Source organism: Gorilla gorilla, chromosome 7 (assembly GCF_029281585.2).
Source record: "Gorilla gorilla gorilla isolate KB3781 chromosome 7, NHGRI_mGorGor1-v2.1_pri, whole genome shotgun sequence".
NCBI lineage: Eukaryota > Metazoa > Chordata > Mammalia > Primates > Hominidae > Gorilla > Gorilla gorilla.
In genome coordinates, this window is record NC_073231.2 from 88,763,707 (window position 1) to 88,785,383 (window position 21,677).

Here is a 21,677-nt window from a genome sequence, read left to right on the forward strand (position 1 = left end):
AGGACATTGCTGGGCAAGTGTTCAGTATTTGGTAGATGGAGAAGAAAACATATTAAGAAAAGACAGGAGTGGAAGTCAAAAGGTGAATAACATGACAGTAAAGAAGAAGAAATGCTGAATGAAGAGGGTATATGTATAAGAAAGCAAGAAATATCTCAAATGGCATTATGCAATTAGATTCTTAAAATCCACTATAACTAAGCTCCCTGAGGGCAGGCACTCTACTGTTTTCCACTGTCATATAACTGGTCTAGAACAGAGTCTGGCACAGAGTAGGCACTTAGCGTACGTTCACTGAATGAAAAACAAACAAACAAACAAACAAACAAACAAAAACCAAAGAGGAAATAATAGAAGAAAAACAAAGCATTGATGTAGAGCAAAAGTAATAAAAGTAGAAACATGAGCATAAAAGTAGACGGAATGTAGTTTATGCTGTAGTAGAATGTTCAATGGACTCTGTGGACAAGTTATATTCCTGGTTCTCAGGGGCATCTAAACAAGTCATAACTTTTTATGCTTTGGTTTTTCAATCTATAAAATACCTCTTCCTTCATACTTTAAAAGGATACTATGAAGAGTTGTTAAAAGGAAGAGGGAAGGAGGAAGAACACAGATGTATGGTTTGGAACATCGTTTTCTGGGAGCACAGAAATGCTGATGTCCAAAAACAGAAAAACTGGAATCAAGCACACTAAAGAAAAAAAAGAGGAAAAGATCAAGAAGAAGGTTAAAATTTGATTTAATTATGTCATTAAGAAACTGGTATATTGGTCATTGGCTAGAGATTTTTTTTGGATGTTTGTAATATATGAAAGTGCCATTCAGCATTAAAATGCAATAAATAAAGTTTCATTAAAGACAGTTGAAATTATTTTGATATGATGCAATGAAATACTGACCTATAAAGCCAAAATGACATAATTACAAAAATAAAAAAGCGTCAATACATAATTGGGAAGGTAGGAAGGAAAGGGGAGAAGAAGTCTGAGTTGGGTATCACAAAAGAATAGAGAGGAGAAAACAAAATGGGTTATGAAGAAAAGAAGTGAGCCATAGAGCAATCTGCTATATATGAGGGAAGAACTCACCCTAGGCAACCCATGCTGTTTTCAGAAGCAAGCTGAACAACGTATGGATGATCTAATAAAAAGGGAAAAGACCACCACGACTGAAAATTTAATAAGAGCAAAACAGGAAGGCGAGAAAAAAATTTAATTTTAGTGATATGCACTAAACACACACCTGAACAGTGGTCCCACTTAAAGTACTTCCCTAATTCTCAGTCTGATGCTACATTAGTCTCTAGCTCCAACTCTCTACAGTAAGGATACGATGATAGAAGAAAACAGTAGAGAGAGAGTGTGTGTGTGTTTAAATTCTCAGAGACAGAGACATTTTCTAATACTTTGGATTTTGCCACATTTCTCAGAATTTAGTATATTTTAATAAAAGAATTTCAATAGGCATTTCTGAGCCTGGGTTTCTTCATTGGTAAATTTATGAAATTATTCAGTTCCAATAGAAGATCTTTCAGTCTCTTCCAGTTTTTAATATTTTAGGCTGTAATCGGCTATGATTAAAGTGGGGAGAAGTTATTTAAAATCACTGTTCTGAAATACCTACAAATATAGTTACCAAGAACTAGAAGAAGGATGCATTAGAATTTAAATGAACGGCACTTTTAAATAGAAGGAAAGAAATCCTATGGTATATCCAACTCATCATGTTGATCTTTTGCAAATGGTTACTGATTCTTATTGTCACTGCGGTAACAATGGTTTGTCATACAATCCCATAATAAGACTTAGGACAAAGCAAAACAAAGTTGGCCCAAGATGAAAATACCAACACATTCTTGCATCCAAGAATCTGTTGTCAAGCAGGGAGGATCTCATATCCAGAAAACATTTTCTTTCAAGATGGTACCACTGTTTCCTGGCTATAATTTAATTAATCAGCTCTTTTTATGATAATCTAAGTTTGCAATCTCCCAACAGTCAGGGTAGGAAAAATTTTAAAGCCCAGACAAAACAAATGAATAGTGCAAGTATTATGTGACTCATTGAGAAGTAAAAACTTAATTAGTATCATGACAATATAATCATTGTGATAGCAGGAAACCATTAACCATATTTAGAAATACTTTAGAATAAAAATATATACTTATATACTTTCATTCCAATTCTGCATTGGACTTCTTAAGACCTACATGAATGCATAGATTAATATCATGAAAATATGAAATATTACTTTATGAAAGAAATACCCATTTTAGAAAATTCGACATAGCCACTATACCTTAAGGCAATTTAAAATGTCATATTTTGCCTTTTATTATAACACAGACAAAGAATGTTGTAATTTGACAAGAGTCAGTGAGGGAGTAATTCTAGTATTTATCAAATAAAACTCTAATACTAGTAGGTAGATTGGTTTGGGGAGCAATGCTGCAGACACAATTACTGGGACTGTCTCTCTTCTACTCTCTCAGGCTCCAGGATAAAGAAGAATCAATTAGCCTTCAACAGTCTATGACCTTGAAGGCTACAGCTCTGTGCATAATGTGCTGAATATGCTGAGACAGAAAAAAAAATGGAAACGGGAGAATAAAGTCCTAAAACCACTGAAGAGCATGTTTCACATATGATAATGTCATTTTCAAATATAAGCCATGACAGCTTAGTTTATGTCAAAAACATGCACGGTAAAAGGAATGTCCCAGTTCTTTCTGTGACTAAACAATACTTTCTTAGTTGAAAAATACAATCCCTTTGTAAGCTTTTTTTTTTTTTTTTTTTTTTTTTGCTTTCCATTAATTAGTGGTTACAACCTTTTTAAACAACAACAAAAACAACCACTTACAAGTCTCTAAAAACAAAGTTGCCTGGACCAATCCCTTTCAAACACTACTCTCCCCTCAACAACCTCCCCCCACCCCCAAAAAAAGTAGGCTCACAATTTTTAGAATACAAGACTTGATTTTTTTTTAAGGAACTAGTCTAAAAAATTAACAGAGTTTCCTTATAGGTTTTAAAGTGTTAACCAACTAACTGTCTACCCCTAACTTTTCAGGAGAAAACTACTTCCCAGACTGCTTCTCTAGGCTTATCTCCGATGCACTTCAAAACGTTGCAGCTGTGCATCTGGTCAAACTGGCCACAATGATGCTTTTAGGCAGCAGTAAATCTTTCCCATTTATTGCAGATGCCACAATATCAATGCCCTGGCTTGGGGAAAAAAAAAAACTGATAAGGAATATGTAATCTACTAAAACACTTAGCAGAAAAATTTACTTTATAAAATAATTTATCAAAACTTCGCAACATACTTTCTGACGTGGTCTTAGATCAGGAAAATGTGTTAGATGTTTCTTTGTTTTCCTGATTTCCTCAGATGACAAAATTATAGAATTTAGTTGAAGTGTTTTTCAAAGGGCATTTTTTTATTTCTCTGGACAATGTAACCTGTTCAAGCAGATTTCAATTAAAGACAAGTTTAAAATGATCAAGTAACCTTGTCCTCCTGGTGAATTTCGCTTCTTTTTGCAGGATCTGTACTTGCTTTTTATAGCCTGTCATTTCATCTGGGTATTATTTCCCAGTCACTTTGCCAGGTGGGAAGAGGCAGCAAAGGCAGTGATGTCTGTCAGACCTTTAATGATGCTTCAGGGATTTGATAAAGATACAAAGCAGCGTCTGCATGAAGGAGGTTTTCCCTAATTGCACCTAGAAAACAAGACTCTTTTTTTTTTCTTTAAATCTTTGCCACTGAATCTGGTGTGCGTGAAATGATCGGGAGTTACAAGCACAAATCAAGTTTTTCTGTGTTTCTATAGCATGCTGCGCTACTTCACACTGAACATGATGTCTGGAAAAGGTATTCTTTATTCTTCATTACTGTCCAGAGGAAAAACAAGAGGCATTTCGTCCGAGAAATTGTCAACTCTCTTTTAACCATAAGAGCTTGCATGCAAGTTATTAAGAACCAAATTTTCTGATCTTGTATTTTTCTACTAAGTGAATATTCCTCATGGTAAAAAGTGATAGGAGATAGAGACAACAAAAATAAACTAGAAACATTTTTAAAAGGCTACAGAAAACTCCTCCCTTCTATATTGATATTTAGAACAGTCATGCTTTCATTCCTGTCAACTTTCCACTCTAAAGCTATTGCAATTACTCAATGCGAACAGGAATGTATTGTTTTTAAGAGCGTGGGCTCTCTGCACATCACAGGTTATTAAACTGGGCTGCTGCAATCTGCCAGAGTAAGATGACATACATCAAAAAAAAAAAAAAAAAAAAAAGATGTACCTCACTAATGGATCTTGTACTTTTTAACAACTGCCAAGGAAGCTATTTAAACATTTGATTATAGAAGACAAAACTAATTTGGGAAAATCCTTCATGCAGAATCCTACTGTGTCCTGGACAAAATAAAGCTGCCACTAATAAGTGCTCACTAACTGAAAGTACCATCTGGGCAGGACAGCAGTCGTCTCAAGCTAGTGAGATGCTAGCACCGTAAATGTCTTAAGACTTGCTGCAATCTCAAAGAACCAATTAAGGTACAAAAGTAGGGAGAAGTGGTTAGGGAACGGGAAGGAGAGAGAGACAACAGGCAGCTTGGGGTCGCTGAGAGGTAGAGGGTAACAGAGAGATGACAGGAAATCTACGATGGGGAAGAGAAAGACACAAAATAATACTCACTGGTATATGAAAGTCACATTTCTATAAAACATAAGAGATGGCATGATGTTTTAATTTTAAAATGTGTTAGAAATAAATTGAATTTAACTTAAATTCAAGCATGACTTGCAGATGCTGAAGTTTTGCATTCCCGGTACCAGATTGAGCAATGTGGCTAGAGAGATCTGCTGTTACAACACTGGTTCAGACCCGGAGTTTGCAAGATCATTTTACTCGGCCCTTCAATGCCATCCCAAGCATCTCAAACATAGGCTTTGCTTAAGCAAAACCAGGCAACTAAAACGCAAGAAGAAAGGGAAATGTCCTTTGGGGACCTCAAACCCACCCCTTTCCTTTATTCATCATCATCATCATCTCTCTCTCTCTCTACTTACAAAGTTTAGGAGCAGTTTGGAGATTAGTTTCTGTTGTTTGTGGCTGAGTTGCGGACTTGGGCGTTCTCACCTCAGGGTTCCGGGTGGGTGAAGGGAAGGATGGCGCAGTGGACGGCAAGAAAGAAAAGGCAAAAATACGATTCTTCGGTGTCGGTGCCGCTGATGGTTCAAAGGAGACAACAGCCTTGTCACCTTGCACTGTAACTTGAACCTCACTTTCAGATTGAGCCCTAGAGACAGGTGAAGTGTATGCCTCAGACGACACCCACACAGCTGAGGCAGCAGTTGGGTCCAGAGAAATAATAGGGTCCTGGCCTAACCCCCCAGGGTCAAGGTGAGTAGGAGAGTCATATTCAAAGATCTTGTCCACAAATACCCACTTGAGGCCGGCGATGCAGAGGCAGAGGCTGACCAGGCAAGCCAGGATGGGGACAATGCAGATTTTCTCTGAGTTGAGGCAACCTCTCAGGCGCTCAGCTTCTAGGCACGCACAGCAGGGCACAGCCAGGCCCACGAGTCCAGGGGTTCTCCCATCTTCATTCTGGGGCTCTGGCATGTCTTCTGCTGCCGGAAGCCCATCAAGAGATGGGTCTGCACTCAGCTGAGTGGAGGGGCTGGAGGACCTCTCGGCGGCGACCTCAGACATGTCTGGGGAATAAATCTCCATCGGCTCACCTCCAGAAGAAGGCCTGGCCGCTCTCACGGTCCATTACCACGCAGAGGCCCCCCCAACCAAATGATACAGCATCTTACAGGGGGAAATCGATAAATCGTCCAAGTCCAAGGCCATTATTAAAATCAAGAAGAGTTCAGAAAGATGCAAGGGGGGAAAGAAAAGCTCCTAGCAACTACAAAATCAAAGTATATCGTAATAATTCTTTAAGCTGCTGTTTCTGGGCCACTTTTCTAGTTCTTTTAAATGCTACTCCAAACCATCCCGGGCTCGTCAAGAGGACAGGGACCAAAATAGATCGACGGAGCTGCTGGCTGGTTAATTAAGTAAACCAGTAGCCCAAACTGAAAGGCATGTTTCTCACCTCGAGCATTTGAAGCTGGTGTCTGCTCAGATGAAGAAAACAACTGTCATGCAGGAGAAGTAAAAGCAGAAGGAGGACCAGCGGCGGCGGCGGCGGCGGCAGCAGCGGCGGCGGCAGGAGAGGCAGTAGTGACAATAGCAACAGCATCCTGTTGTGTTAACGCGACGACGGCTGAAAGGGGCTGAATCATTACAGAGCAGCAGGTGCCTGCCCTCGGAGCATCACTGCAAACAGGATCAGAGGGCTCCGGAGGCAAGAGTGCAGCCAGGAGGGGCGGTCACTCCCTTCCCCGCCCTGCCTCCACCCCACCCCCGACTACTCCTCTTTGTCCTTCTTGAGTGCTCATTCACTTTCTTCCTCTGCGGCTCTTCTCTGCTTCAGTCTCTTTCTCTTTCTTCCCCTTCTTCATCCAAGCCCGTCCTCTCTCTCTCCTCTCTCTCTTTCCTCCCCCTCTCCCAACCCCCACTCCCCACTCTCTACCCACACTCTAGAGCTGCAGGCTGGTCTGAGTAAAATCAGTATCCCCAGCCACACAGGACTGCCAGTGACTTCCTATTTTATCCAATTAGAAGGAATAAAGGCCATCAAATCAAAGAGAGGCAGGCAGGCATCAGTTAAGCCTAGTCCCCATGGCCCCCACCCGTTTTCCTCCTTTTTCTTTCTTTCTCTACAAAAGCTGTCCCAGTCTTCTTCCACCCCCACCTTGCCGGCTTTCAGTCTCTTTCCTTCACCCACTGTTGGGTCAGAAAAAGCCAGCGATCGATGCTAGCAATCTAACAAAGCTGGGATGGGGATGGGGTGGGGGGTGGTGTAGGTGGGACCTTATGGGTTGGACCTGAGGCTTGAAGTCTGCTATCTGATTCCTCCCTAGAGAGGTAAGCTTTTCAACAGCAATTTCTTCCTGCCTGCTGCTGAGAGATAGCATTCCTTCCCTAGCCCTCTAATAAGTTTTGTTCACTAAGAGGACTGTTATTACCTGATTTTCAACCAACAGTTTGAACATTTTTTTCCTAACCATGGACAGCTCTGCCTTTAGCCCTTTTTGCAATGACTATGTAAGACTTTGTCATGCCCAGGGAGAAATGCTGAGTACAGGCTGGAGGAAGGGAGTGCTAGGGGAGGGGTTGGCAGCCCATATATCCCCTGCTGTGGTCCCCTTTGAATTTCCATTTATTCTATCTCACCCAAAGAAGACTAATGTCAAGCTAATAGGAAGCACCAGTAAGTAACAGAGTTATGATGTGAGCAAAGCTACCACTTCATTTTTAGATTAGCCTTTCATGGTGACTCCACACTGCAGAGGTTTGAATTCCCTGGCACTGTAATATATACCACATGTCCTCAGCTATCACCGCACTGAAAGTACTAAGAAGAGTTTTCTATGAGAGCATGCCTTTTGGGTTAGGTTTCAGGAGCTTTACCTTTCAGTAGTTTCAATGCTGACTGTTTTTTTCTTTTAAAACAAGTCATTAAAACACTAGAAGAAATGCACTGTTCTTAATACAGACCACAGGCTTCCCCAAGCACTGTGCTGCACATCACTGCACACAATATGCATCTGAACCTGTAATCCACACTTACTGTGATTGGACATCTAAACGGTTTCCAAGGAACCATTTTGTTCACTTATGTCAATAGGAGTCTGTAAAACTCTCTCTAAATCTATACTACATAGCCATCATATGAGTCCCTGAAGCAGTAAAATTTAGAATTCATGTCCTGAGAAAATCCACTTTAAGCACATTATATTTTGTAGGGCACAATCTCCACTACTTTGAGGTATGTTTCAGCTTTAAACGGCAGGAGATAAGAATATTATCACTTCTTCCTTCAAGATGAAATTAGTCCATAATTATACATGATTTAAAGGGTCTTAACATCTTAAACTGTGTTTGCAGTACTATAACTAACAACAACAAAAGCCTGTGCCAATTTGCATAATTGTAACCATGACTATGACAAGTTTATGAGCAATATGAGTTATCCTTAAGTTCATCTCTCTATAATCTGCACAGTAAATGGTGTTTAAAAATAATTCCTATGCTTATTTTCTAGTTTTATTTGACTTCAAAGCAGTGAGACCTCTCTTACAAAGATTCTAGCAAAGGACATACAATTTCACGGTGTAGAAAACGTCTATTGAAGCATTTAAAGCATTCAAATTGAAAGACAGTAAGATCTCAATGATCAATATTCATGTAAATATTCAGAAACAATATCAGCAGGTGTTTATGCTAAACTAGGGTAATTTATAATTTCTTCAAAAAGCACCCAGTTGAAATATATGGCACTAAATTCCCCAATTTTGACCTAAACCAAAACTATTATACTCAATACACTAGCATTTCATCCAAGGCCAAGGTCAGCTAAATTTCAAAGACCAAAATGGGGTTCAGGTGGCCTCAAGTCAGGCAGATAGGAGAAAATACCAAGCATGATAACCCATAGTTTAGAAAAGTGGTCTTTAACTTACACCAAGAGCAATTATTCACCTTACCTCAACCATTAAGAGCAAACATATTCAGCAGAAAAAAAAAAAGTTACTGGGCATTGCTCTAGCTGTTACACGGAAAATACCCAACACTTATAGAGAAAACCAACATTTTATACAAAGACTAGGACAACACATCAGAGAGAGAATCCTACGGACTGCCACAAGTACTCTTTCCCTTGGACTACATGAGCCAGACTTTGGGATGTGTCTGTTTTTCCCCCGAAAGGCATTCCACCTTGGTGCTAAGACTAATCTGCAGACAGCCAGCTTCCTATAACATTGCTTTTTTCCACCAAACTGGAAAATGAATGTAAATGGGGAAATGGAGAAGGATGGGAGGTGAAGAATAAAAGAATTCTCCATTAGTTCTACCCTTGGGACTAGGACCCAGAAGTTGCCTTTCTGCCTTCATCAAATCCTCTATAGCAATAAAAGAGTAAGAAAGGAAAGTGTGAATGGGGTTAGAGGTCAGAATTTCCTTTGGATAAAACATGCATGTTTGTAGGAAAAACTGCAAGGATATATCATTTTAACCCTTTAAGCTCCACCACAGTAAAGCCCAGGAACACCCCAATTCCATGTCCTCTTAGAAAAATAAACTACACAGTTTTTTACTACCTAACCTTTTATCATCATCTCCCTCACAATAATAAAAGCTACCTTTGTTGAGTTCCACCCAGGTGACAGGCACTCTGCTAGGTTCATAATATACATTATTTCTGATCTTCACTAATCCCATACAGTCCATATTTATCTTAAATTTTTTTTTTATTTCATTGGCCCAGGCAGCTTATAATTTTGCCATGGACACATAGCTATGTGGCCAAGATTTGAGTACGTTCTGATTCATCCTATTTCTGCTGAAAAATACTGCTTTTGTTATTTCATCAAAAGGGTGCATTTGATTATATTATTGATTACATATCACTTCAAGGAGAGATTATGAGAACCAGAATATGTAACAGTGAAATAGGAATTATTACCTTAATATAATTTGTAAACAAACTTAAAAGGATCTAGTTTCCAAAATAAGACTTCTACAATTTTGCCTAATAATTTTTAGAAATTATAAGAATTAAGCATAGGCCATTTAAATACTGTCTATTTATCATTTAAATCAAATGAGCTCTTCCATGGTCTCATTCCAGGACTTTCCTTGGGAAGCGATTTCAGTTATGTATTGCTGTGAAACAAACCGCCCAGAAATAGCTTACAACAATCGCCATTTTATTCTGTAGGTTTACTGGGTTCAGCTGAGTGGTTCTTCCACTTCATTTGACGTCAGCTGGTGCTGCAGGTGAGGTGCAACTAGGTGGAAACGTTCAAGATGGCTCCCACACATGACGACTGACAGCTGCTGCTAGATGCCAGCCGGCACTGTGAAATGGTGCACCAACCTGTGGCCTCTCCTTGTGGCTTGAGCTTCCCACAGCATGGTGGCCAGGTTGTGAGAGAAAGCACCCCAAGAAGAAGAAAACACAAGCTGCCAGTTCTCTTAAAAGTCTGTGCCTGAAAGCAGAACAAACTATTTCCACTGCATCCTATTGGTTAAGAAGTCACCGTGCCAGCCCAGACTCAAGGACAGAAGAAATAAATCTTGAGGGAGAAAGTGGCAAAGAATTTGCAGCCACAATTAATCTGCCACAGAGGATAAGGAAGTAAATGCTAGTATGCCAACCTGGATCAAGAAGAGACATGGTAATATAGAATGGGATTTGGCAGAATAAAGTAAAATATATTTGTATTTCTGATCCACTTTCATAATATTTCAGCTTCCTTCTAAGCTGGCTTCAATGAAGAAAAAAATCCTGTAATATCATCAAATAAAAAATACTAGAATTCCTCAGCTACTTCAATTCAAGCTAGGCTATGAATTCAAGCTAGTCATTCTGCTTTACTTTTATTTACTTTATCATCAGAAGAATGTATGGTAGCTCCAACAGATGAAAGAGAATGATAAATGACATTTTGCTTTTGACCTTATTACTCACTTATTTTCTCTTTGACTTTTTTCCTGTATCTTGGCAATATAACTCTAAAAATATTATCTCCAAAATCCAAAAATATTATCACTGAAAAAGTTTATTCTTGCTCCTAAATTTTACAGCTGGCAAAAGAGTAGAATTTACTTCATGGTATCTAACATAAAATAAAAATGATGGCAGCAGTCGTTCCATTTGGAGAGATCCCTACATACAAATGGCAATTATTTATTTATTTGCTGAGGAATTATGAAATCATAATTTTCACAAGAAAGCTCCATGCCCTAAAGTTGACTTTCAAAACTTGCAGCTTCTCTGGAGGATAAAGTACACCAATGGATGTGTCAGCTTCCTCCACCTATCCAAAAAACATGCCCTCAGCTAGGTCTCAGCTCCTTGACGAAGCCCTTCCCATTTTTCCAAATCATAGACCCAGCATTTCTTAACTGTACCATTTATTGGGGTACATGTTCACAGTCATGTGTCATCATTTAATTACATCGTGTATACAGGGCTGAAGAATGCAATTTCTTTGAAGGCAAAGACTATCAGTATTTGATTGTCCCAAACTTAGAGCCGGGCTATCCATTCAATACATACATTTTGTTTGGTTTTACTTTTGATTGGGATTGCATTACACGGATTATGGGATCTCTAATAAATCAGCAGGCTTTATTCATAGCCAACTATCTAAAATACCCTCTATACTCCTCTCCATTTTTTCAAGTCTTTTAATGGCCTATTCAGATACTTCCTTATCAAATTTTCTCTGACTGTTCCAAAATATACCTTGAATTAATTTAGCCTGATCTAGCGAAACTCAACTACCACAGATCCTATCAGTAGAGGGAAAATTTGGAATATGCTAATATTTAACTATTTTTTCTTGTCATTCCTCTCTCCCCAGCTAAACAGAAAAGTTCTCTGAGAGCAAACCAAATCCATGTGCTGTTTGATGTTCTTGTACATTATTTATGATGCAAAATAGGTGAGATGAATGAAACTCATTTTACCTTACTGGGCATGTCTTTTCTGCCCACTTTAAAGGTGAGTCAAGACTGATTATTCTTACCCAGTGAAAATGTTCTCAGAGCAGACAATTTGACTTAATTTTAAGCATTACTTTGTGAGATGCTGTATCAAGTACTTGATTATTGACTGTGCTCTGTGTTCTCATTCTGTAACACGATGAGCAATTTACTCTGGTACATTTTGTTCTTTATGAGTTTAGATCCTCTGTAACTGAAGATACAGTAAATGATCTCAAAGATGAGGATGTGAGAATTTCATATGGAAAGATATTTTAATTGCATATGATAGTTACAGTGAGTTTGCTTTACTTTGGGAGAACCTATTAATTTCTCACTCTCCATAAGTAAAATCATTAATTTTCTACAAACACAGTTTATTGGTCATTTTACAAGTTGCCCTTCCTTTAAAATTCCACTGGAGAGGTTTTGGAACTAGATGGAAGGGGCGGTTGCACAACAGTTCAATAAATGCAACTGAGTTGTTGACTTTCAAATGGTTAATTTTGCTGTGTGAATTTCAACTCAAGGAAAAATGAGACTTTGTTATGTGTCAGCTACCCTTTCTTCTAGAAAGTATCAATAGGCAATATGGCACTGAATCTCAGGCAATTATTAACTATGAACTCTGAACTTCATATTAATTTACATATATAAAATATATTTATATATATATATGTATATATTTAGAGACGGGGTTTCACTCTCTCTCCCAGGCTGGAGTGCAGTGGCGCAATCCTAGTCACTGCAGCCTTGATGTCCTGGGCTCAAGCAATCCTCCCACCTTAGCCTCTCAAGTAGCTGAGACTACAGGTGCATGCCACCATGCCTGGCTAACTTATTTTTGAACTATTATTATTATTATTATTTTGTAGAGGCAGGGTCTCACTTTCATACCCAGGCTAGAATGCAATGGTGCAATCATAACTCACCATAGCCTCAAACTCCTGGCCTCAATAATCCTCCCACCACAGCCTCCCAAAGTGCTGGTATTACAGTCGTGAGCCACCACGCCTGCCGATATGTATATTTTAAACAGGGAAATAGGATGGAGTTGAACAGTGAAAAATAATATTTTAGTATATAAAATGGGATAGAAAGATAAGCCTTTGCTCATGTTCTCATAAGCCTTTTGAATTCAGAGTCTCAATGACATATCCATTTACTAGTTTCTGTGTGTGTGTGTGTGTGTGTGTGTGTGTGTGTGTGTGCGTCTGAGATCTTTGGGATGAAGGACTCCACTGGAAATAAGTGCCAAGGATGAGGGGCAAATGGCAGTCTTCCTGTATTATCTGTGTTTTCTTATCAAATGTGATAAACTCAACACCAGAATGTCAGCTCCATAAGGCCATGCACTTGTGTCTGCGTCCACTGCTATATCCCCAGTACCTAGAGCATGCCTGGCACACACCAGACATTGTGAAGCAAATGCATCCAAATGAAAACGACATAGAAGAGGGATGAATAAACTATGGGAAACATCTCTGACACATGCGTTTTACCAGTGTGAGTAAATGCAAATAATGTTAAATTACTCTGTGGTGTGTGTGTGTGTGTGTGTGACAAAAAGAAGAAAAAACAAAAGAAACATTATCTTTATGCAGACTAATCTGAGGTTATGTGGATGAATGGTCATTTCTAACATTTACTGGAGCAATACATATTGGCTTAGCTACCTTGAGCAAATATCTTTGCTGTGTCTCATTAATATTCACTATTACAGTTACGTTCAGGGCATAGAGCAGCACAGCTCAGAGATATTTTCTGTTGTTTGTTTTTCATTCTTCTGGCAAATGTAACAAAAATGCAAGATATAATTTTACTTTTATGTACATATCCAATGTGCAATCTTATTTAATGAAAATGATAATGGATGTAGTTTAATGCAGTAAGAGAAGTTTTAGCTAAAAACAAGGAAGAAATACCTTGAATAACCAATGTCGGTTTAATATAAATTCAGCAAAGTTTTAAAAATGGGAGTGATTGAACTTGACTTATACTTAAGCACTAGCTATTTGTTTTAAAGTTCAGTTGCTTGTTAGCCAATTCTATAAACTGGTCCCCTAATCAACCCAGAAATGTAGTTAGTCAGTATATAGCACAGCATATCACTTATAGCAAATGCTCTAGAAATATGTGTTAATTTGATTTTTAAATCTCCTGCTTAAAATAGAGAGAAACAGTTGAGCATGAGATTATACACATGTGAAGGCAGTTATGAATTACTCATAAGAGAGTACCAGCTATTCAAGAGACTGAAACTTCACATAAACCCATGTATAAAATATACTTGCACAACATTCCCAGAATAAAGAAAGCTTGAGAAAAGGGATTACCTGAAGTATTCTACTTTTAAACATGGTTCAAATTTCTTTTCTCTTTTATATTTATTTATTTATTTTGAGATGGAGTCTTGCTCTGTCGCTTAGGCTGGAGTGCAGTGGCGCGATCTCACCTCACTGCAGCCTCCACCTCCCAGGTTCCAGTGATTCTCCTGTCTTGGCTTCCTAGGTAGATGGGATTACAGGCATGCACCACCACACCTGGCTAATTTTTGTATTTTTAGTACAGATGGGGTTTCTCCATGTTGGCCAGGCTGGTCTCCAACTCCTGACCTCAGGTGATCCACCCACCTCAGCCTCCCAAAGTGCTAGGATTATAGGCATGAGCCACCACGCCTGGCCAGTTCAAATTTCTAAACCTGAAAAGACCTTAGCCAGAGAAAATGTCTTACAATATACGTTTTCCTTAGAGTACACACAGTTTTTTTCTCCTTGTTGCTGATCAAAATGAAAATACAAAGTTGCACCAAAGGAAAAAAAAAAAAAAAGAAGAAATAAAAATATATGCAGTTTCCAGAACTGATTGGGCATTCTTAGTGAGCCACCTGTCAGGCAACACTACCGTAAGGTCATAACCTTTATGATGCTCATGGAAGCAGACGTATCCCACTTAAAATGAAATGCCAATCTCATTTTCCTGCTGCTTTTCAGCTCAAGGGGTGGAAACCTTTTCTGTTTACAGAAAATTGTTACAATTTTTATTACTTAAAATGATATGAATTTGAAAGTTATAAGATAAAAATATCTTATGATTTGACCTCCAGCTCAAATGTTTCTACCATAAATTACACAATAGGTTGCTAGAGTCAGATTTATTTAAGAATGACTTGTTTCTTTTCTGTCCAACATGGTCGCTCCTGCCTGTGATCCCAACTACTAGGGAGGATGAGGCAGGAGGATTGCCTGAGCTCAGGAGTCCGAGACCAGCCTGGGCAACAGAAGGAGACCATATCTCTAAGACACTGGGAGAAAAAAGAAAATAGACTTGTTTCTTTTCTTTCTATTTCAGTAGTTATTTGGAATAAAAGAATTTAGGTTTAATGCAAAGGCCAACTGTAATCTCAATAATAATTAGATTTAAATTTTTTTATTGACTGAATGTTGGAGCTGCAACAGGTCTTACCCATGAATTTTATTTATTTAATTTTTTTATTATACTTTAAGTTCTAGGGTACGTGTGCACAATGTGCAGGTTTGTTACACAGGTATACATGTGCCATGTTAGTTTGCTGCACCCATTACATGAATTTTATTTTATACAAGAAGAAAAAAAGTTATTGGGAGGTAAAAACAAACAAACAAAAAACCTGCTTAGAGTCACACAGAAATTAATTTCAAAGTCAGGACTGGGAATCACATCTATTTCTCCTTCTTTTTAATTAATTTCTACAAAGGAAAGCTCTTTAGTTGCATACTGCCAACTCAGATACACAAACTTGATTAGATAGTTTAGATTTTCTCTCGCCTAGGGCCATGAATGATGTCTGTACCAATACCTCACTTTGACTGTTTCCCTGGACCATTTCTACTTGAAAGTTTACTCTTTAATGCTCCCATGACCACTTGTGGTCACAACTCTACTTAATGGGCCTCTTTCTGAAAGATACTCAGAGACTAATATTCATATTTGGACTCCGTTATTAAACAGCATTTTGTCAAACTAAGGGAGCACACAAAATGTGTGCTCCAGAACCCAACAACTTCGCCTGAGAACAGGCTGGAGATTAGACGCTACCTGAATTGTGGGAGCATTACAATTAGCTTTATTGCTTACATAGGAAAGTATAGAATAAAGAAACTACAGAGGATAGGAAGGCAATGTATCCTCAGGAAAGAAGACTGTCACCAAAATGGGAATCGCCCGAACATTACTGCAGTAGCTCAAACACAAACTGTACCAAAAATTACCAGTATCTGGGAATCAGGAAGCCAAGGTAACATCCTCTTTTAATTTGGAGAATTAAAGGCCTGGGACAGGGGAAGGAGTAATTATTAGGGAACAGGAACAAGAAGGCTGCTACTGTCTGAGTTATACTCTGAAATATGATGACTAGAAAACCATCGGTCCAAATATGGTGGCTTATTTGAGAGAAACATATATTCTATTTGATAGCATAATCCATGACCTACATGTTCTCTTAAACAATGTAATAAAATATATATACTATGCATGCTGGGATATTTGGGGGTAAAATGAACTCATATATACAGGAAATTTCATCAAAAATAAAAAGTTGATAGATAAATGGGTAGACACTCAGTAAGCAAATATAGGAAAATATTAACTGTAAAATCTTGGTAGTGGGCATAAGTTTGTTTACTGAATGATTAATTCACCTTTTCTCTATGTTTGAAAATTTCATAATAAAATGCTGGAACTTTTTAAAAAATTTTTCATGGTGTTTCTGGGTTCATATATGAAAGGAGCCTATCTTGATATACTATAGTAAGTTTTATTATAAAACTCATTACCTATGCCAAACAAACAAAATAATCTACCAATGCTACATTTAGTAACCTCCACTTGCTTATTTTTTTCCTCCTCTGCATCATCCCCCAGCCTCTGCCCATCACTACCTCTTTCCCCTACTACTTTTATTTTAAGGAATTGATTTTTAAGATGAATTTCAAAATTATATCAAGGGTAAAAGACTCATATAATTTTAACCATTATCTAATGACAATGAGGTGTCTTTATATGGCAACCATTAATTGCTATAGAACATCTAAGAGCTTTTTCTGTCCCCCTCCCCTCACCCAATACCATTTTTTTATTGAGAAGGGATTTTCCTTAATGCTATACTTTGATCCCTGGGGAATTAGAACATCTATGAATAATGTGACTTGAGAAAATGTAAAGTTCACATTACTGAAAAAATCTGAAAGGTTAGATGCTAAGCTTATTCTGTTGAAATCAGTAGAATCCTTGGGTTATTCAGGACGCTCCCATTCTGAACACACCTTTTCCAATGGTCAACTAGTCAGTGGACCATAAGGCCAGAGGCTCCAATGTGAAGGTTGAGCTTCTCTGCTGCTGGATTTTCCACCCAGTGATTCAAACAGATATTTTATAAACTATTAAATATGTATGATGCAGTACAAAGCCCCTCTAAAAGCATCCGTATTTAACTAAATCATGTCCCTGACAGCAAGAGGCATGCAGAGCAATTTAACCTAGCAGGAAAAGTACTTCTTTTACAAATTACTGCAGTGCAGAGCTTCAACCATATGCTTCTTTCTGCCCCCACCCCCCGCGCCTGAACACATCCAGTAAGAAAGGAACGGCTTAACTTAATTTGTTTGAAATGCTTTTAGATAGGATTCTAAAACGAAACATAAGTCTTTAGAAGTGTTTCTCAAAAATTTTACCACCTTAAGGCTTTGCCACTACTCTGTCCCTAGAGATCAGAGAAATAACCCAGCCTCAGGTTAAGTCTCCTTAACCTGGGGTTAAATACCTGGAATTAGCCCTGTCTCTTCTATCATGCTCTTCCAAATGTCTACTGCTGTTTACTGACTGACATCAAAGGCATCTAAAAAGTATCAATGTACACCTAGATCCCCCATATTCTTCTCTTTCACCCTAAAAAAGATTCAAAGAAAAAAGTTTTGGATGGAAACTTCAGGGCACATCAAAAGTTAAATGATTGTTACCCATTCACAACCTAAGACCAAAGAATCTAGTGAGATAAGAAGAACCAATTAAGCAGTTTTCCAAGGTACCTAAGCATTTGGCAATGCAAAAGAATAGCAGAGGGATCTCTACATTTTTAAAAAACTGCAATGACAATGTAAAACATTTTTAGAAATCTCATGCACAGAATTAACTGTGCTCCCAGAGACAGGTGGTTTTACAATAACCTGTGGTGGGGGAAAAATGTGTTGAATGAGTACAAAAATAACTAACTTACTGTCAAAAAAAAAAATCAGGGCTAAATGCTTGAATTGTCCAACTCAAAATGAAATGGCATGACTGTAATTCAGCCAACTGATCAGGAAATGTGCTGTGCAGCATTGAAATGAACTTCTTTTCACAATCTGGCAGGTACAAAATGGAAAACCTCAGGATGACCTGCTTTTCAAAAGCAGTAGATTTCAAATTTTAAGGTCACTGTACAGGGTGTAATAAAAATAGCTACCATTTCCAAAGACCTAATCTGTATGTTAATTTACTTAGCTACCCATCCACCTATCCATCCAAAAGATGTTTACTAAATGACCGTATCTGTGCCAGGCATTGTGCTGGGGTTTGTAGATTTGGTAAGAGGAAATTAAAATAATTTCCATCTTATAGTTTTCCTTTTCTTCTAAAGTAACAAGTGCAATCTGCAGAAAGTGAAGGCATGATTTGAATTTTTAGAGTGGTAAGGTCTGAGTCACCTTAGAAAATGGAAGAGAAGGCTGACTGTGAAAAACAGAAACAGGTCAGACATTGTGCCAAGTAATATATATACATCAGTTCTTATTTATAATCTTTACAATCAGTATGCAAAGTAACTGATATTCTTCTTATTTTATAGATGGAAAAAGTGAGAATTTAAAAAGATGCACAGATAACCCACAATTACATAGCTAGTAAGTGGTGAAGCAAAGATTCAAACCATCTGAACTTCAAAAGCCATTTTGTTTCTGTACCACTGTACAATATCTTTATACTGATACAAAGTATGGAAGAAGACTTTCAAAGCATTTTTTAAAATCATCAATTACATAAGAGATCATTGTTTTTGTTATTGGGCTCTACAATAAAATTTTTATTTGGACTTACACAAGACTCAACAGGAGGAACAGAGAACAAAAGAAGAAAACAAAAAGTGATGATGAGAATGTACATGTTCACATACATATTACAGTTTCTACTTTGGACAGATTTATTTCTCAGATCAGTTTAGCTTTTTCCAACACCAGGATTTAATGTGGAATATTAGGTTGTCAACTTAATTATGTATGTGTCTTAAGTCTGGCCATGACGAAACCAAACCATTTAAATGATGTTGCTAGTAAGTACACGAATCAAAATAATTTAACATACTAAACAGTATGATGGCCCTCTGTTGCATAATTCTTTGAGCATCAACAAGATGAAGGAAGAAGGCATGCCACAAACTCAGTTTAGCAGAAAAATGTGATTTCTCTCTTTCATTTTTTAAGAGTTTTAATCAGTATTTGAAAGCACCATACAATTACAGCAAATTAGAAATTAAAATAAAATGAAAAGGGAAGATCAGGTCAGTAGTTACTGTTTCCTCTGCCACAGATTTCCCATTTATTTTTAAGAATGTATGCTTTTTCAGTTTTTCCACAGACATTCTAGGTTGATCCTGTCTCTGCTGCTTTATGCAACTTTTTTTTTTTTTTTTTTTTTAAGACAAGATCTTGCTCAGCCTTAAACTCCTGGGCTCAAGTGATCCTACTGTTTCAGCCTCCCAATTGGCTGGGACTACAGGTACACATCACAACACCTGGCTAATTTTTAAAATTTCTTTGTAAAGATGGGATCTCACAATGTTGCCCAGGCTAGTCTCGAACTCCTGGCCTCAAGCGATCCTCCTGCCTCAGCCTCCCAAAGTACTGGGACTACAGGTGAGAGTCGACTCACCTACAGACTACTGCTCCCGGCCTTAAGCAACTTCATTCATTCCTTCAGTTATTTTTTTAAGCAAGTGCCTCATATGTACCAGGACCTACCCAAGACTGAGAGAAAGAGGAAGGAAGGCACTGGGGAAAGAGATTGCAATCGTTTCTGCTTCTGTGATATTTAAATTCTAGTGGAAGATTTAGTTTTCCTAATCTTAGGTGGGCACAAAGGCAGACTTCAGAAGTAAGAGTCCATAGTCTTATAATGGATTCTATTTGTGCAGTTGACACATAGTGGAGTCATTCCTTTTTAATGAGCCTGTCAGGAAACACTGTTTATTGTATATGCATGTCTAAGTATCTGAAATTTTCCTTCACTCCGGATCCAGTTATGGAAATGTTTTCTTCTGATAGTGTTTTGTTTGATTAGTGATAGAAGAAGAATGCAGAATTCAATTCCAGAAGGGATCATGCCCAGGCAAGAGGCCTTTGGAGGTACTGGACAATTACAAGCAGAAAAACATAATCTGTCTGTTTCCATTCTCGGTAACCATCAAAACAAAACAGCCACAAAAGCAGACTAGGCTGTCATAGTAATTTAATGATTGCATTTTTTTAAAACTGTTGTCTTGAGTGTTTTTGGTAGATGGATTAAAATAAATAAATAAAAGAAAGCATTAATACAGCTTATTATTCTCTTTTTGATGAATTGAAGCCTTCTTATTTACTGGTGATACCAAAGCACAATTTTAAAGTACAGTTAGTCAGATTTCCTGAATTGTTAAGGAAATGTGTTAATTTCATAGAAATTCTAAAATATCAGCATAAAAAAGTAGTCAAAAATCAAAGAGAAAAAAATGAATTACATGCATATAGATATATATCTGATTTAAAAATTTGTTGCTTATAGACCCTGGGTTAATTAATAAGGAAATTCTACAGGAATCAAAGAAATAAGTGTTAAACATTTTGACTAAACATGAGTCCTGATAACAACCCAGCTCTGCAAAATCATTGGCATGTCAAATGCTAACGAGGATGAGAATGAGTTTTAGAATTAAACTTACAAGCTATCATCTTTCTAAATGAATGAGCTGCTCAGAGATGAACTGATGGTAACTAAAGAAATCAATAATAAAATGATCAGGATGAACATCCTGTATCATATTAGAAACAATTTTCCCTTCTTTCAGTTAATTCTGATGAAAATATACAAGGCTGTAGAGTAACAAGTTTCTCATCAACATCTAAATCAATTTGAATTTTTTATCCTTACAGTATAATCATAACACTGAACATTGTCACTGTGTGACATGTCCAATTTTTTTTTTTTTTTTTTTTTTTTTTTGAGATGGAGTTTTGCTCTTGTTGCCCAGGCTGGAGTGCAATGGCGTGATCTCGGTTCATCGCAACCTGTGCCTCCCAGGTTCAAGCAATTCTCCTGCCTCAGCCTCCCGAGTAGCTGGGATTACAGGCATGCACCAACACGCCCGGCTAATTTTGTATTTTTAGTAGAGACGGGGTTTCTCCATGTTGAGGCTGGTCTCGAACTCCTGACCTCAGGTGATCCGCCCGCCTTGGCCTCCCAAAGTGCTGGGATTACAGGCGTGAGCCACCACGCCTGGCCAGTGACATGTCCAATTAAGGCATGTCTAGTGAAGAAAAGAGTGTATACTTCGATGGAACTCACTTATTTTATATTAACATGGTTTATTTTAAAAGGTTGCTAAAATGATTTTCACTTTAAAAATCGGTTTCTCTTGTTTAAATACTATTTTCGCTGATGCTTAAAAATAAAACATTACTTTTTAATGCCATAAGTTTATAAACACTTTGAAGTCAAAAGTATAAATATGCATTATTTACTTTGCTATTAACTTATTAATACAGCATTTACCTTTTTCATTACAAATTGAATAATTTGTTATACCACTAAGTTACGTGGAGCATTAGATATTAGGTTAAACAAAGATCTGGTTGCTATTGTTCTTAAGAACAAGTGTGTCCACCCCCAAAAAGCCAGTGAATTCTGTGCAAATTAAAAGAGATTTTTTAAATGAGTAGTAAATCAGGTCCAATTATGAGCAATGGAGTCCCAAAGGGTCCTAGACTAACCTCACCAGAACTTTCC

General features: G+C 37.7%; 2 protein-coding genes across 14 annotated transcripts in view; both read right to left on the minus strand.

Moving 5' to 3' along the window:
• The window catches only part of NRG1 (neuregulin 1), a 220,112-nt gene that overhangs the window by 114,783 nt on the left and 83,652 nt on the right, over positions 1–21,677 (minus strand). For 5 of the 13 annotated variants that reach the window (XM_055349437.2, XM_019032752.4, XM_055349440.2 and 2 more), the window contains exon 1: positions 5,087–5,756. The exons of 7 other annotated variants lie outside the window; for them this stretch is intronic. In XM_055349437.2, coding sequence (XP_055205412.1) covers positions 5,087–5,753 — 667 coding nt within the window. In that variant the 5' untranslated portion in view covers positions 5,754–5,756. Of the gene's footprint in view, positions 1–5,086; positions 6,384–21,677 lie in introns of those variants that run through there. One more of the 13 variants, XM_031013954.3, reaches the window with a different exon arrangement.
• On the minus strand, positions 6,082–6,270 carry LOC129524286 (uncharacterized). The gene has a single exon (XM_055349448.1). The coding sequence runs from the start codon at positions 6,268–6,270 to the stop codon at positions 6,082–6,084; it is 189 nt and encodes a 62-aa protein (XP_055205423.1).

Excerpts from the sequence above, each read along its gene's own strand:
- LOC129524286 (XM_055349448.1), bottom strand. The coding sequence starts at position 6,270 with ATGCTGTTGCTATTGTCACTACTGCCTCTCCTGCCGCCGCCGCTGCTG.